General features: G+C 39.2%; 1 protein-coding gene across 4 annotated transcripts in view; it reads left to right on the top strand.

Moving 5' to 3' along the window:
* Nucleotides 1-14,767, top strand: part of Slc41a2 (solute carrier family 41 member 2) — a 109,647-nt gene that overhangs the window by 27,398 nt on the left and 67,482 nt on the right. For all 4 annotated transcript variants that reach the window (XM_010631322.2, XM_010631323.2, XM_010631324.2 and 1 more), the window contains exons 4-6: nt 6,373-6,444; nt 8,837-8,981; nt 12,380-12,526. In XM_010631322.2, the coding sequence (XP_010629624.1) occupies nt 6,373-6,444; nt 8,837-8,981; nt 12,380-12,526 (364 nt within the window). The remainder of the gene's footprint in view (nt 1-6,372; nt 6,445-8,836; nt 8,982-12,379; nt 12,527-14,767) is intronic.

The following is a 14,767-nucleotide window of genomic DNA, read 5'->3' as shown; positions in this document are numbered from 1 at the left end:
CTTGAAGAATTCAGTGTAGCCCTTTGTGACTTGGGCTTTTCTTGGTAGGTTTTAAAATACTGCTTATGGAGAGGGGAGGAGGGGGTAAAGGGAGAGCAGGAACAAGGGGAAAAAATGAGAACCAAGACCTGTCATGTAGAGGTACAAGATCCCAGTAATGAATGTAACTGTACTGTATACCTAAAATGTACCGATAAACTCAATAAAAAGAAAAAAATACTGCTTAAATTTCATTGCCTGTTGTTGGATTATTCAGGGTTTTCTTCTTGGTTTAGTTTTGGTAATTCATGTGTATCTAAGAAACTATCCATTTCTTCTGGAGTTTCTAATTTGTCAAAGTTCAGGTTTTTTAAAATCTGGATTTCGTCAGTGTCCATTGTGATTTTTCTTTTTCATTTTTGATGTTCAGGGATAGGATCTCACTACCTAGTTCAGGCTGGCCTTGAACTCACATCCATCTGTCTCATCCTCCCAAGTGCTGTGGTGACAGGCATGTGTGGCACAGTATCTGGCTGTTTTTCATTTCTAATTGCATTTATTTGGTCTTTTCTTTCCCTTTTTTTTTTTTTTTCTGTAAGATCAGCTAAAGGTTTTATCTGTTTTATTTACTTTTTTGTTTGCTTGCTTTTTTGAGACAGGGTCTCACTTTCTAGTACAGCCTGGCCTTGAATTTGGGGCAATCTTCCTGCTTCAGCCTCCTAAGTGCTAGGAGAGGTATGTACTATTACCACACCCAGCTATTTTGTTTATTGTTTCAAAGAACCAGCTCTTTGATTTGCCAATTCTTTATATTGTTTTTTAGTCTCAGTTTCATTAATTCCTGCTTTTATCATTATAATTTTCATCCTTTTATTAGCTTTGGATTTGGATTGTTCTTTTTTTCCTAGGACCTTGAGGTGCATCATTAAGTTATTTATTTGGGCTCACTCTGTTTTTCTCATGTGGACATTCACAGCTCTAATCTGTTTTCTTAGGACTGTTTTCATTGTATCTCAGATGTCGTACTGGCATTATTGGAATCTAAGATTTCTTCTGTGACCTATTGATTATTCAAGAATGTGTTTTTAATTTCCATGTGTTTGCGTAATTTCTGTGGGGTTTTTTTGGCAGTGATTTATAGTTTCATTGCACTATGATCTGATAATATGCATGAGTAATGTTTATTCTTTTGCATTTATTTAAGCATACTTTATGGGCTACTATGTGTTTTTTGTTTTGTTTGTTTTTTGAGACAGGGTCTCACTATGTAGTTGAGACTAATCTGGAACTCACTATGTAGCCCAAACTGGTTTTGAATTCACAGCAATCCTCCTGCCTCAGCCTCCCGAGTGCTGGGATTATAGGCGTGTGCCACCACGCCTGTCTAATTAATCTCTGTCTCAATTTGTTGTTGTTGTTGTTTTGTTTTGTTTTTTGGTACCGGAGATCGTTGTGCTTTCGCTTTCGAGGCAGGTGGTAGAACCATTGAGCTAAATCCCCAGCTACATGGTTTATTTTTGAGAACGTTCCATGTTCTGCTGAGAAGAATGTGTATACTGTTATAGAGTGGAACATTTTATAGATATGTATTTAATAAGTCCATTTGTTCAAAGGTGTAGTTCAACTCTGATATTGCTTTGTTCATTCTTTTGTTTAGTTGATCTATTTGTGACAGAAGGGTAGTGAGGTCCCCACTATAATTATGTTGATGTTTATATGATCTTTTAGGTTTGTTTTATGAAGTTGGGTGCATATATGTTTTTATTTGTTACCTCTTCTTGTTGAATTATTCCCTTAGGCAATATGTAGTGACCTTCTTTGCTTCTTCTGATCAGTTTTGGCTTGAAGAATGCTAGGGAATTGTCAAGTTTATTCTGATATCCTGTCAGCTGTGAGAGCAGGTCCAGGTCCAGCAAAATCCCCACACCTCTTCTGCAGATTCTTCATTGATGCCTCCCCACCTGGATTTTTATAACTCTTGGCTTTAAGACTCCACTTCCTTGTTCTCCCACTGTCTTCAATTCTGCATCTTCTACTTTTTTGTTTTCTTTTTCTTTGCTCGTCCTCTTAATTTGAGGTTTTCTTTTGTTGTTGTTGTTATTGGTACTGGGAAAACTCGGGGCCTCGTGCCTGCCAGGCAGGCCCTGCACTGCCGAGCTACATTCCCGATCCTAATTTGAGATTTTTTTCTGTCTGGTTCTACCCCCATCTCTCTCATGTGGTCCACTACTGCTTGTGCACTGAGAGGCCCCAGATCCATATCTCTAGTCTCTTTCTTGAGCCCAGAACTGAATTTTCAGATGTCTACTGGATGCCTCTCACCACATTCAAAACTAAACTCACTGTTTTCTTATTCCAGCCATGTTCTTTTTACAATTTCTCTTATCAATTTGTCAGCATGACCAATCACCTTCTCCGTTTCCACTGAGTTCCTCTCCCCTTCTTCTTGTGTCCTCCCTGCCACTCTTAATGGGGATATGGCTGTCTGCTGGCCGTCCCTGCAGCAGATTCCTGCCTGTGCTCCCTGGTTCTGGGGAGAAGAGAAGCACGGACATTAAAACAAGCACTGTTTGAAAGCTGGGCTTTGCATTTCTGTGTGAAAAAAGAATTCTTTTGAAAAATTTTACAGATTTTTTTTAAGATGAAGTATTTATTTTCAATTATTCAAAGCAGAGGAAAAAATCATTATAGCTACAGAAGACCAATCTGTGATTAATCTTTTTCACTAAAGAATCTTTTTTCATTTTTTATAATTCTCCACAGAAGAATCAAGATAAATGAGTTTGTAGAATTATACATCAGGCCCCAAGAATAAAGATGGAGAAATTAAAACACGGGTTACTAAGAGACAGCCTATTCATTCACTCTGTTAGAGGTTAATTGTCCTTAAAGCTTGTTCTATAAGGATTAAATGTTGACAGATAAAAATATAAAAGAGTTTTGCTATTTTAACAAGGGAGTTACAGTATTGATAAATCAAAATCAACTTTGTCTTGCCCTTTTACTTAATCAAAATTTATTTCTAAAAGCATGATGATTTACTTGACTAATTTTAATCCCTTAACAGAATATATAAAATTATAGATAGGTAACAGTAGCATCTAATTGGAAAATAAAGCAAGTACAATGATTCTGTAAGTTGTAAAGTTTAAGTTCTGTTACCTGAGGTCTAACATTTTCTACTTCTGAGTGCTAGATATGAGAGTCAGAAATGGTGTCCACTGCCCTAGACACAATGTATTCTTTAAAGCCTGTAAAATTGTTCCCAGTATCCAGTTGGCTAGCATAACCAATTAGCACTTTTCTGCTCTAGGCAAAACTGACTTCTGTTGCCTCAGACCTCTTCTTCAGAGAACACCTGATTCTCTGAAGTTATTTTGTAAACTGCCTAACTCATAAATTTAATTTTTTTGCTTCGTTGTCGCTGTTCTTCTGTTTTTTGTTTTTGTTTTGGTGTTTTGAGACAGGGTCTTGCTATGTAGTTCAGTCTGGCCTTGAACTAAGTAGCCAAGGCTGAGCTCCAACTGACAGTGATCCTCCTGCCTCAGCCTCCGCAGTTGCTGGGATTACAGGTGTGTACCACCACACCAGCTAATTCAAATATACTTTATCTTTACTATATGCCAAACATTGCTCCATGTGCTAGAGAATTAATAATAGGTTGTACCATCAGTCTGGGATTGGTCCAGAAAACAGAACCTTGGCATCTAGTGTAATTGTGAAGAGTTTAATGGAGGAATCTGGGACGTTAGAGTGTAAAGGTCAGAGTAGGGCATGTGGAGAAGCAGCCCGATGCCCTGGCTCAGGGGAGGAGAGCGGTGTGGACCTTCGGTGTCCCACCACCACCACCTTCCAACGGCGGCAGGAGTTCCTGAAGCTGGCAGACTGTGGGGCTGTCAGAACTGGCGTCTAGCGGTGACGGCCTCAGTAGGGCTGGTGCTGAGGTGCGGAGCAAGCTGCACAGTGGCGCGCCTGGGCCGTGGACTCGCTCGCTCTCTCCCCGCCGGTCTGCTCCTAGTGCATCTCCGCAGCTCATCCAGGACTCTGGAGTGTTGCGGTCTTGCGTTTTTCCACGGAAGCACCTCTCAGACTGCTCCCTGTGAGCTACAGACATTTTCTAAGCATTATTAAAATTTCTTCTGATTTCTCCCAGGCCTGTTTCTGGAGCTCTCAACCTGATCCAAGTTCCCTCTTTAAACATTGCTTATCCCTTATCACTCGCTGAGCAAAGCCCCATGGTGTCAGTGCAGCAAGCATGAATTTCATCAGTAACTTCGATTCCCAGGTTTAGTAGAGAAATATACAAATAAAGACTACATGAGTAGCTCTGAAATACTAACAATCTCAATATTTGCATTTGTAGGATACTGGATACGAAGTCCATAGTGAGATTATAGAGTAGAATCTGTTTTTGACATTTGTAGAATCTGTTTTTGAAATGTTGATACAGCACTTTACCTGCTGATTCACAGCCAGTGGGCTGAAGTTTAACCTGCCAGTGGTTAAAATGACCCCTCAGCAACACTATGTGTTTCTTTTTCTGCCCATTCACCTATGGGTGGTTTTAATATTTTAACATCTTCAGTGACTAAACAAGTGATGAGTAATTGCAGTCCAACTCAGGATAGGATTTTTACCAGGAATTGTTAATTTCTTTCTAAATGACTGCATTAGAAAAACTTGGCAGGCTTGGATGTACATTTTCTGAATCCTAAGTAGCTGAGAAATAGTATCTAGTTCATGAAGCAATTGAATATGTGAATAATTATCTTAGTGTATTCTTCCATTCAGCAGAAAGATGTATACATTTTAATAGTTGAGGTACATGCTTAAAATTTATGTACTGAATAAATTGTTACTGTCAACGGTTTTAATCATGACTCATATAAAGATAATGCATACATGATTGATTTGTTTCTATCTTGGGTTTTTTGGTCCACAGTTCTTCAAATTACATTAGTTTTATGATGTGAAGGTAATGCTATCAACTCAAAATTATGGAACTATTTACACTGGGCTTCAGTACACGAAATTTGGCTAAAGATAATACCTTGCAGGAAATGGGCGGATCTGGAGATCATCACCATGAGCAAAATAAACCAGACTCAGAGACACGAGTGTCACATGTTCTGATATTTGGAGTCCACAAAGGATGATGTGAGAGTAGAAGAGAGAATGTCATTATAGAAGAGGAAGGGAGTAAGTGGGAAGGGAATGAGGGATGTATATGAGCAAAATATATGCATCAAAACCAAGTAGTTTACAAAATTAATGGGCACTAATAATAAAAACAAATAGTTTTATTTGTATTACCAATGTAGGACTTCACATCAAAATTTGAAGTCTGAGTCATGCTAATAAATTTTAAAATCTAGGCTTTTCTACAAAGATGCAAAATATTAAAATTGACTCAAGAGGAAGGAAAAGTAAAAGAATTAGGTTGTATTATATATGTGCCAACTCCTCAGAAGGAATGTGGTCATTCTGTACTGTAAACATGGACTGATAAAAAATTTTTAAATAAAATTGAGTAAAGAGAGAAATAAAAGATGCTGAAAATAGCACAGGAATTCTGAAGCTGGCTCTAGAGTCAGGTTCCCTGAAAGTGGGATTCACTCATATCTCGGCCATTTATTAGCTGTAACGTTGGCAAATTCCCTGACTTTTCTGTGCTTCAGTTTTCATAGCTGTGAAGAACTGTTAAGGAAGTTTGCTGAAATGTTACCTGTGTGGGGCTTATGTTAGTATAGGAATGCAGTGCACACTGGGGAAATGTTTCTTTTCCTCCCTAAGAAGGCCAGTCAAATTGTAGCTATGGAATGATGTCGTCTAATTTGTTGATTGTATAATAAAGGATGTATAGCTAAATATGTATGTAAAAGATGAAGCCCGATGACGTTAGTTATAAAATAACATCAGCGAGTAGATGCTCTACTAGTTCTTCTAAGATACTTAAATTTAAAAATTCTTTTTGTATTTTCTAAATATCTTCGCTATCATCTGAGATGACAGGCTGGTAATAAATTCAGGTGTTTTGTTTTGTGGAAGGTTGTGCTACGGGGGATTAGAGCCAAGTCCTTTACATTTTTATATAAGCTACATCCCTAGCCCTTTTTTATTTTTTATTTTGAGACGGGGTCTAACAAAATCATAAAGTTGCCCAGTCTGGGCTTAAACTTGTGATCTTCTTGCCTCCACCTTCCAGAGTTAAGGGTTTACAAATGTGTGTCACTGTGCTTGGCATAAATTCAGAATTATATTTAAGGTGTAGTATGAGCTCATCAAATTTATTAAATAATTATTTTGTGCTTTGAGACTTCATGTGTTGCTGTTTAAACAGAGCAGACAGCATATAGATTATTCAGTGATACATGAAAATACCCTCCTTAACAGGTAAATATTGGGAAGATGGACTCACCTATTGAAAAATGGAACCTCATAATTGGCAACCTGGCTTTAAAGCAGGTGAGTGATACGCACATTTGTTTACAGATCTTGAGTTTTTAGGTCATGGGTGTTATTCTATGTATGGAGCAAAATTCAGTGCTATGAAGCCTACCATTTAATTGTTTCAGAAGATATCAAATAAGTGGCTTGGTACCTTGAAAAAGTGATAGAATCAATGGCTTCTGAAAGTTATTTGTGTAGAAACTTAGCAACTTCTTTCAAATTTGAAAATATATAAAATATGGAAAAATATAAAAAATATTTCCGATTGTAAGTAATAGGGCCAGATTTTGTGTTAGTTTCTGTACAAATCACTATTTAATATTTATGTGGTTTGTTTATTTATTTATTTATTTATTTTTAAATGGGCTTTCCTGTTGCCCAGCCTGATCTCAAACTCCTGGGCTCAAGTGATCCTCTTGCCTCAGGCTTGTACTACCATGCCATGCCTACTTTAATTTTTTTGAAGCATACTATTTGTTTAATTAAACTGAGCTCTTTTCTACATATTTTGGTCAGCCATTTGTTTGTTTGGGTTGGCATGACAAGTACATCCAATTACCCATAACATAGGTATTAAAGCACAGGTTAAATGTAGGCCCTGGCTCTTTCTAAGCTCAGCTACAGATCTCTCCTGCCTCTCCGGTGTCCTCTGCCAGCTCCCCTTCAGAAGACTGTGTCTCCTCCTGGTGACTCAGCTAGCATAAGCTGAGGGTGTACACACTTGTATTAATGTTAGCTCAGCCAGGGCGTAAGTTGAGAATATGGTTGTAGGAATATAATTTCATGTAATACATTTCAGAGACAAAGAAGTTTTGGAATATGGGTCATGTTTTAAAAATCTGTGCAATTGTGCCTAAGATGTAAGAATCTGTGCAGAGGTGGTAATCAAAATGTTTAACAATGAAGAGGGTACTAAAAGTGCAAATTTGAAAATATATTTGATTCTATTTTTTAAATACCCTAAACCAGCGATGGCAAACCTTTTAGAGCTTTAATAACACAAACAGCCTGCTGTGGTACATAGGTTTGCCACCACTGCCCTAAACTAGGGAAGGGGCTTAACTCAGGGCCTTTGCACTCAGCCACATTCCCAACCCTTTTTATTATTCTTATTTCTTAAATTTTGAGAAAGAGTCTAAGTCATTAAGTTGTCCAGGCCAGGCGCCTCCCGCCTCAGCCTCCCAAAGTGCTGGGATTATCGGTTTGCACCACCATGCTTGGGTTAAACAACCTAAGCTCTTATGAAGTAATGTGATCATTCTAATAATTTCCATCTCAGCTTTTAGCTTTCTTCCCACTCCTTGTCTCCACCTTTCTCTAGTCACCCTTTCTCCCTGCAGCTGCTCATGGTGCTCACTAGAGCTGCCTGGGGATTTGCTGATCCTGGTTGTCATTGCCCAGTGCCTGTCTTTGTCTGCTTCACTTCTCATGGATGTGTGAAGACCAGGGAAGCCATTGTGCCAGCCAGGGTTGGAACCCAGTTAGCAGCAGACAAAAGCAAGAGGAAGAGAAGACTGAGGGTGCTGGGTGGAGTGAGGGGTACAGGTTATTCTCTCCCCCGGTTTTCCTACTACAGCTTGTTAAGGAGATGAATGTGTGTCAGGGCATGGTCTAAGCTGGCATTCTCGCCTCTTCTTGGGTACAGAGGGTAGATGTGAAACCGGATCCTTCTGCCTCAGCCCCCCACAGTGTTGGCCTGCACCATTGTATATGGCTGTGCAGTTGTATTTGAATGTCTCTTTCTCCAGTGAGCAAGAGCTCTGTGCACCAGGGAAGATTTTCTGACTACTGTTACAGCCCCAGGCAAAGCTTAGTGCACTGTACATGGTGGAATCTGAGCAAGTTCTGGCTGAAGCCTGGTTTGGAGGTGCATTCCTATAATCCCAGATACTAGTGAGGTCGGGAGACAGGAGGCATAAAGATTTGTGGCCATCCTGGGCAATTTAGCCAAAAAGAAAAAAGGGGCCTGGGGGTGCAGGTCTGTGGTGGAGCCCATGCCTAGATGTGAGCAGTCCCCCACACTGTAAAAAACAAGCGCCAGCAACCAAAAGACCCGAACAGACAGACAAAAGCTAAATGAATTACGGATTAAGTACAGTAACCTGCCCAGGCCAAGGCGTGAAGCCAGAGGGAGGCTGCACCGTTGACCATGGCATCAGCATCGGCGTGATGCTGCCCGCTGTGTGGGCTGGTCCCTCTGAAGTCACCAGCCACTCCACACTCGCTGTCACCAGCGCAGGCCAACGTGAGCCCAGCCTCCGAAAACCAGAGTACCCAGCTTCTTCCAGAGCTGCTGCAGCTCAGTCACCTTGGGCAGTGCTTTCTTCTCACTCCCTGTAAAGACTGTTTGCAGGGGAAATTTTTAAATGTTTTAAAAGTTTCTAATTCGGTTGGATTTTATGTTTAGGTTCAGGCTACGGTAGTTGGTTTTCTAGCAGCTGTGGCAGCAGTTATATTGGGCTGGATTCCAGAAGGAAAATATTACCTCGATCATTCCATACTTCTGTGCTCCAGCAGTGTGGCGACTGCCTTCATTGCATCTCTCCTGCAGGGTAAGTGTGTGGTAAATGCATGCTTTACAGCCTGTTGTTCTCATCTTACATTTTTTTTAGCGGGGTACTAGGGATAGAACTTGGGACCTTTCACTTGCGAGGCAGGCGGCAGAACCACTGAGCTAAATCCCTGGGCTTAAAATTTTTTTTTAGACAGGATCCTTTGTATTCCAGGCTGGCCTAGAACTTGCAGCAATCTTCCTACATCGACCTCTTGAACACTGGGATTATAGACTGTACCACCATGCTCAGCTAGTCTTTCATTTTTAAATAACTTATTTCTCAGGATGGTGACTTTATTTAAATGATACCTGTTCATGATTAAAACAGAAGAAGGTCATCCCAGACTTTAATAGTATTGCCTAGAGCAGGCTTTCTGAGGCTGTCCTTGGGACTTGGACGCTCTGGTATATTCCCCCAGAATGATCAGGAAAATACACACATTCGTTTGTTTCTGTGAGTCAGATAATTGAGAAAATCCTTTCTGGAAACTGTTCATGGATTTACTGGCTCATCTCTTGAGTAATGAGTGTTCTGGGAATTCCGAGTTTCAAAAGCAGTCTCTCTATTAAAAACTTTTAAGTTTCAAGTTTCGGGAAAAACATGCCTTCACTATTTCTGTAGCAATACAAATATAACCTTATCCCAGGACAGCTCTCTCTTGGCTACAGAATGTTCAACAACCAGAAGCTTTAAAAACGACTTTTCTGATGGGTTATCTTTATTTGTGTTTGTTAATGTAAGCATTATACTAGACAACTAGTTTATGATGCAATCATCAGAAAGCCTGGCTCCTTGCTTTATACCTTCTGTCCTGCTGCCTTTTTATTACCAGCAAAGTTAGAAATGGAAGACTTTCATGCCAGGTGATCACAAAGTGTTGCTCCCTTTCTAGCTAGAATCTAAGAGTTTAGGGAATTTTTATCAAATTTAAGATGACTTCCAAAATATTCTCAAGCATTTTATTTTAGTATTTAAATTATATCAGGGGTAGTTCCTGTTCCTTACATGGAATTACTAGAGTTGAATGGGGTTAGCATTGGCTAAGAACAATAAAGTTAAGCTGTTGGAAAATATCTGGTAAAATAAAAATTATTATAGTATAGCCGGGCATGGTGGCGCACGCCTGTAATCCCAGCACTTGGGAGACTGAGGCAGGAGGATCGCTGTGGGTTTGAGACCAGCCTGGGCTACGTAGCGAGTTCCAGGTCAGTCTCAACTACACAGTGAGACCCTGTCTCAAAAAACCAAAAAAAAAAAAAAAATTATTATAGTATAAGTACCCTGTTTATAGGCTCACTTCTGCTTTGTGATTTGGTTTCATTTGTTCATCATCATCATTATTATTTTTAATTAATTAATTAATTAATTATTAGATTTGGTTTCACTTAGAAGGTGTTGTTTTAAAAGTTTCAATGTAGGGCCAGGAATTTAGCTTAGTGGAGCTGCTGCCTGCCTTGTAAGCACAAGGTCCTGAGTTCAATCCCTGGTACCAAACAAAAAAAGTTTTCAATATAAACCATGTGTGGCAGTGCACCTGTAATCCCAGCACTCTGGAGGCTGAGGCAGGAGGATCACTGTGAGTTCGAGGCCAATCTGGACACCATAGTGAGTTCAAGGCTATCCTGACCTAGATAGCGAGAATCCATCTCAAAGACAATAAAAACTTCATTTTTTAAAATTGTGTACATTTGTCTAAAGCTTCTTATTTTGAATAGTGTGTGTTCTGGTTTTATGGTGGCCTAAATGTTTAACAACCTTAATGTATGTGAGACAGGTAGAAAACCCACCCAGACAAACAGCCTGTCCAGTTCCATCTGCCTGCTAGCTGCAGAGCCAAATAAAACCTGGGCTGCCTCAGTCCTGCTCTCTTCTTCCAGCCATGCTGCACATGAAGTTCTTGTTTTCAGATGAAAAGACATGAGGGGCACTGTCCTGGAGAACTGCCCACACCTATCTTTAAATGTGCTGATTTGGGAAAAACGGTTTCTGTTATCGTTACAATTACATCTTGCTGGACTATTGCATGACAAAATATTTTTAAAACTTTTCTGTTTTTTTTCTTGCTGTTTTTGCAATGATACTATGAAAAAGAAAGTCCAGTAACTGAAAAAGCTCCCAGAGTATAAGATACAAGTTATTATTGATGTGAGACAGAATTCTGCGTTGTATAGCTATGTTCTGTTGGATACAGTAAAAACATCGGTCTATAATCACAAGCGGTATGATCTCAGGCCAAATTTAAACCCTGTTCTCCAGAACCTTAGGTATATTATCCATAACTTCAGCATGCTGGAATCAAAATGTATGGTCATTTTATTCTAAAGGTACACTGAGATTCTGTTAATTCTTTTCTATAGATAAATTTAGGTTTCATATTGACTTATGGTTTGTACTTAAATCAACTAAACATTTACAATTTTTTCTGTGCTGAATCTTCTTAGTGGACATGTTGGCAGGAGCCAGGTTTGTATAATTGGAATGGACACAAGCATTACTTTTCTCCCTTTGATACGATTCAAGAAGATAAGGGTTTAAAAGTGCCACTACAGAGTCACTTTTTAATTTTCTATTATTGTATTTTAAGGTTATAGGCAGAAATTGGGGGTTTGAAGCATCTCTTTTGTCTGAGTGTTGTGGCATATGTCTGTAATCCCAGCTACTCAGGCAGCTGAGATAGGATAATTGTAAATTTGAGGCCAGCCTTAGCAATTTAGCAAGACTCTGTTCTAAAAAATGGGGGACTGGGAATGTAGCTCAGCACTCCCTGGGCTGAAAACCCAGTATGGTAAAAACAAAACAAATTAACCTCAACAACAACAAAACCCTATAACTTTTGCAAAGACCATTTCTTGTGCTCAGTACTTCACTGTTCAAAATTTAATTACTTCCTGCTTCTTAATCCTCAACAATAATAAAATGAAACAGACATTTCTAGCTACCATATGTGAACAAATCTCTTTTTGTTGGTATTCTTCCCAATTGCTATGCGTATAAATAGGACTCACCTTTCTTTGGTGTTTTCATACTTTATTTGAAGGTTAAAATGTAAGTCTTTGAGCTTGATACACACAAATATATTACATCTAAAACATACATCTATGGCATCTAAGATTATTACCGAATTGGAAATTTTAGCTCTAATACCATTTCACAGTAGCATTCAGTTTTTTAAATGCAACATTGAGCCTCTCAGATCTTCCATGATTTCCACTTGGAGTTTGTTGAAAGGTGTTTAGCCAAAGCATTAGAGGAGTAAAATGTTTTGTTTGTGTAATCAGCTTATCCAAGCAGTCTAACCAGAACTGATACACTGTCTATACTGTATGTTCTAGTATTTGGGGTATTGATTTTATTTGAATCATAGCATCAAAAATAATGAACATTCTTTTTTCCAGGAATAATAATGGTTGGCGTTATTGTTGGTTCAAAGAAGACTGGCATAAACCCTGATAATGTTGCCACACCTATTGCTGCCAGCTTTGGTGACCTTATAACTCTCGCCATATTAGCCTGGATAAGTCAGGGTTTGTATTCCTGTCTAGGTAAGCAGACATGAGACTAAATTATATACCCAGAGTGTTGCATAGCTGCTGTGTGTTGTGGTTCTCACATATTTTTTTTCTCTTATAGAGTTTGTAACTCTGTAAGTTTAGGGTTTTCATCTCTAACTTCAGATTAAGGAAACTAGGATCTCAGATGTTCTGGGTTCTGGCCACACACAGCCCTGGTAAAAAGGTTGGACACAGTACTGTCCATGATCTCTGTTCACTCTCCTAAATGCTCAGCCAGCCACAGTGAGTCTGTTTTGTGTCCTGCCATACCATCAGAGAATGTGAGGTTATGGCAGCACTTGGGATTCCCCAGTGTAATGCTCCCCCATCAAAAACACGGACCACGTTTGTGCAGTGGGAGTCATCACACATGTGTCATTCCTGATGCACAGCGACAGAGAATTTCTAAGATCTAATGGGGGCCGGGGATTTAGCTTAGTGGTTCTGACACCTGGCTCAAAAGCTCAATACCTAGTGGGTTATTTTAATACACATTTGTATTCTGTGACTGCTATCAGTGGTAAATGAATATGACTCGTGAACATTGGCTGAATGCTAAATGTTAGTTGTGTTTTCATTTTTTCCTGATGCCATATTTAAAAAAAGTAAATAGTAAAAAATAAGATAATTTACAAGCTAAGCCAGAAGTAAACCTTTATTCAGATATCCTTACATATTTTATGAATTTATAGAGATTTGTGGTATACTTTAAAATAATGTGTTATACTTGGAATGGGTGTCTAGCTCAGTGGGAGAGCACTTGCCACACTTGTCCGGGGTCCTGGGTTCAATCAAGGAAAAAAAATGTATCTGAGACTCTTCCTTCAAATGCAGTATATTTTAGGTATTTGTTTGTTTGTGAGTACTGGGCCCTGTGATGTGAGGTAAGCACACTGCCACAGGGCCACATCCCCAGCCATTTTTATTTCTAGACAGGGTCTTAGCTAGCCAGGCTGGCCTTGACCTTGTAGTCCACTTGCCTCTGCCTCACTAGTAGGTGGGATTTCAAATGGGTGCCACCACACCTGGCAGAGATATGTTCTTGAGCTAAATAAAGGGCTTTAACTTACCAAATGCAATCATTTCTACAACTTCAGGACCAAGAAAAGCTTCATTTAGTGTATAAAATTGTCTTAAGTTATTTACTAAGTGGCATAAAAGCAATATTCAGTAAAACTTGATAGGTATATTCAGGGAAATTTTTTAAATTTAAAAGACAAAGATGCATCCGCTTGAAGTAGAAATAAGACAATAAGTGATCAGATCAATGACCTAAAGGTAAGACCTCATTCCCATAGATCTTGGCTTTTCATCATTGAACAAAGAATGATATATGTTTAAGTATATTCGGGGTAGTGCTCAAATCCCAACCACTCAAATTTTTTTAAAACATAGGAAATTAGTTATTAAAGAGATAGTCTTAAATCTGCTCTAATTTGTATTGTTGGGATGATTAATCGATCAGGTTTTTCCCTTCTCTAAGTTATTATACAATGTATAAGACATACTAAAGTCAGGGATTGAAACAGTAGCTTATGGCCGAGTATAGCGCAGTAGTCTCTCACCCATCAGCTCACAGGCAAACAGCCAGACAGCTGTGGTCCTCGCCCCACATCTGGCGAGCAGCTTCACTGGAAGAGAGACTCAGTGCTCAGGATCCCCAGAGAAAGCATGCACTAGAGTCTTAGCACCCATTTCCCTGGACACACCAGTTAGATAAGAAGGAAGGAAGGAATTAAAGAGGATGAAGGGCTTCTCCCTGGCGTTATGAAGAGGAAAGCAATCCTATGGCTCTGCTCGGAACAGTGAAAGTGAGGGTAGGGATGGGGTCTGGCAGCAGCCGTGGGATGAGTGTGCAGGACAGGGAGGTACACTGCAAAGACTTGGGCACTTCGTTACCATTAAGTTATTTGTACCCAGTTCTCAGCTGTTTGCTAAATGCCATGGTGTCTCTTTGGTTGAGGACACAGTGGTAAGAAGAGAATGCCATCAAAGAATGTTATTATAATAAATATGACAGTTGTTATAATGAATAGATGAAATACAGTGCAATTTCAGAAGATAGATCAGCTGTTCAGGAAAACAATGTGTACTGATTTTTTAAAATTTTAATTTAAAAATTTCATGAAGTGATAATCTCTCATAAATGATTTAATCATACTATCTTATTGTCTAAAACTTTCAATATTTTGAGTGTTATATAGCAATGTACATTTTAGATCGAGGAATAAA

Source organism: Fukomys damarensis, unplaced genomic scaffold (assembly GCF_012274545.1).
Source record: "Fukomys damarensis isolate Sample0158 unplaced genomic scaffold, DMR_v1.0_HiC HiC_scaffold_15, whole genome shotgun sequence".
NCBI lineage: Eukaryota > Metazoa > Chordata > Mammalia > Rodentia > Bathyergidae > Fukomys > Fukomys damarensis.
This window is presented reverse-complemented; position numbering and strand designations above follow the sequence as displayed.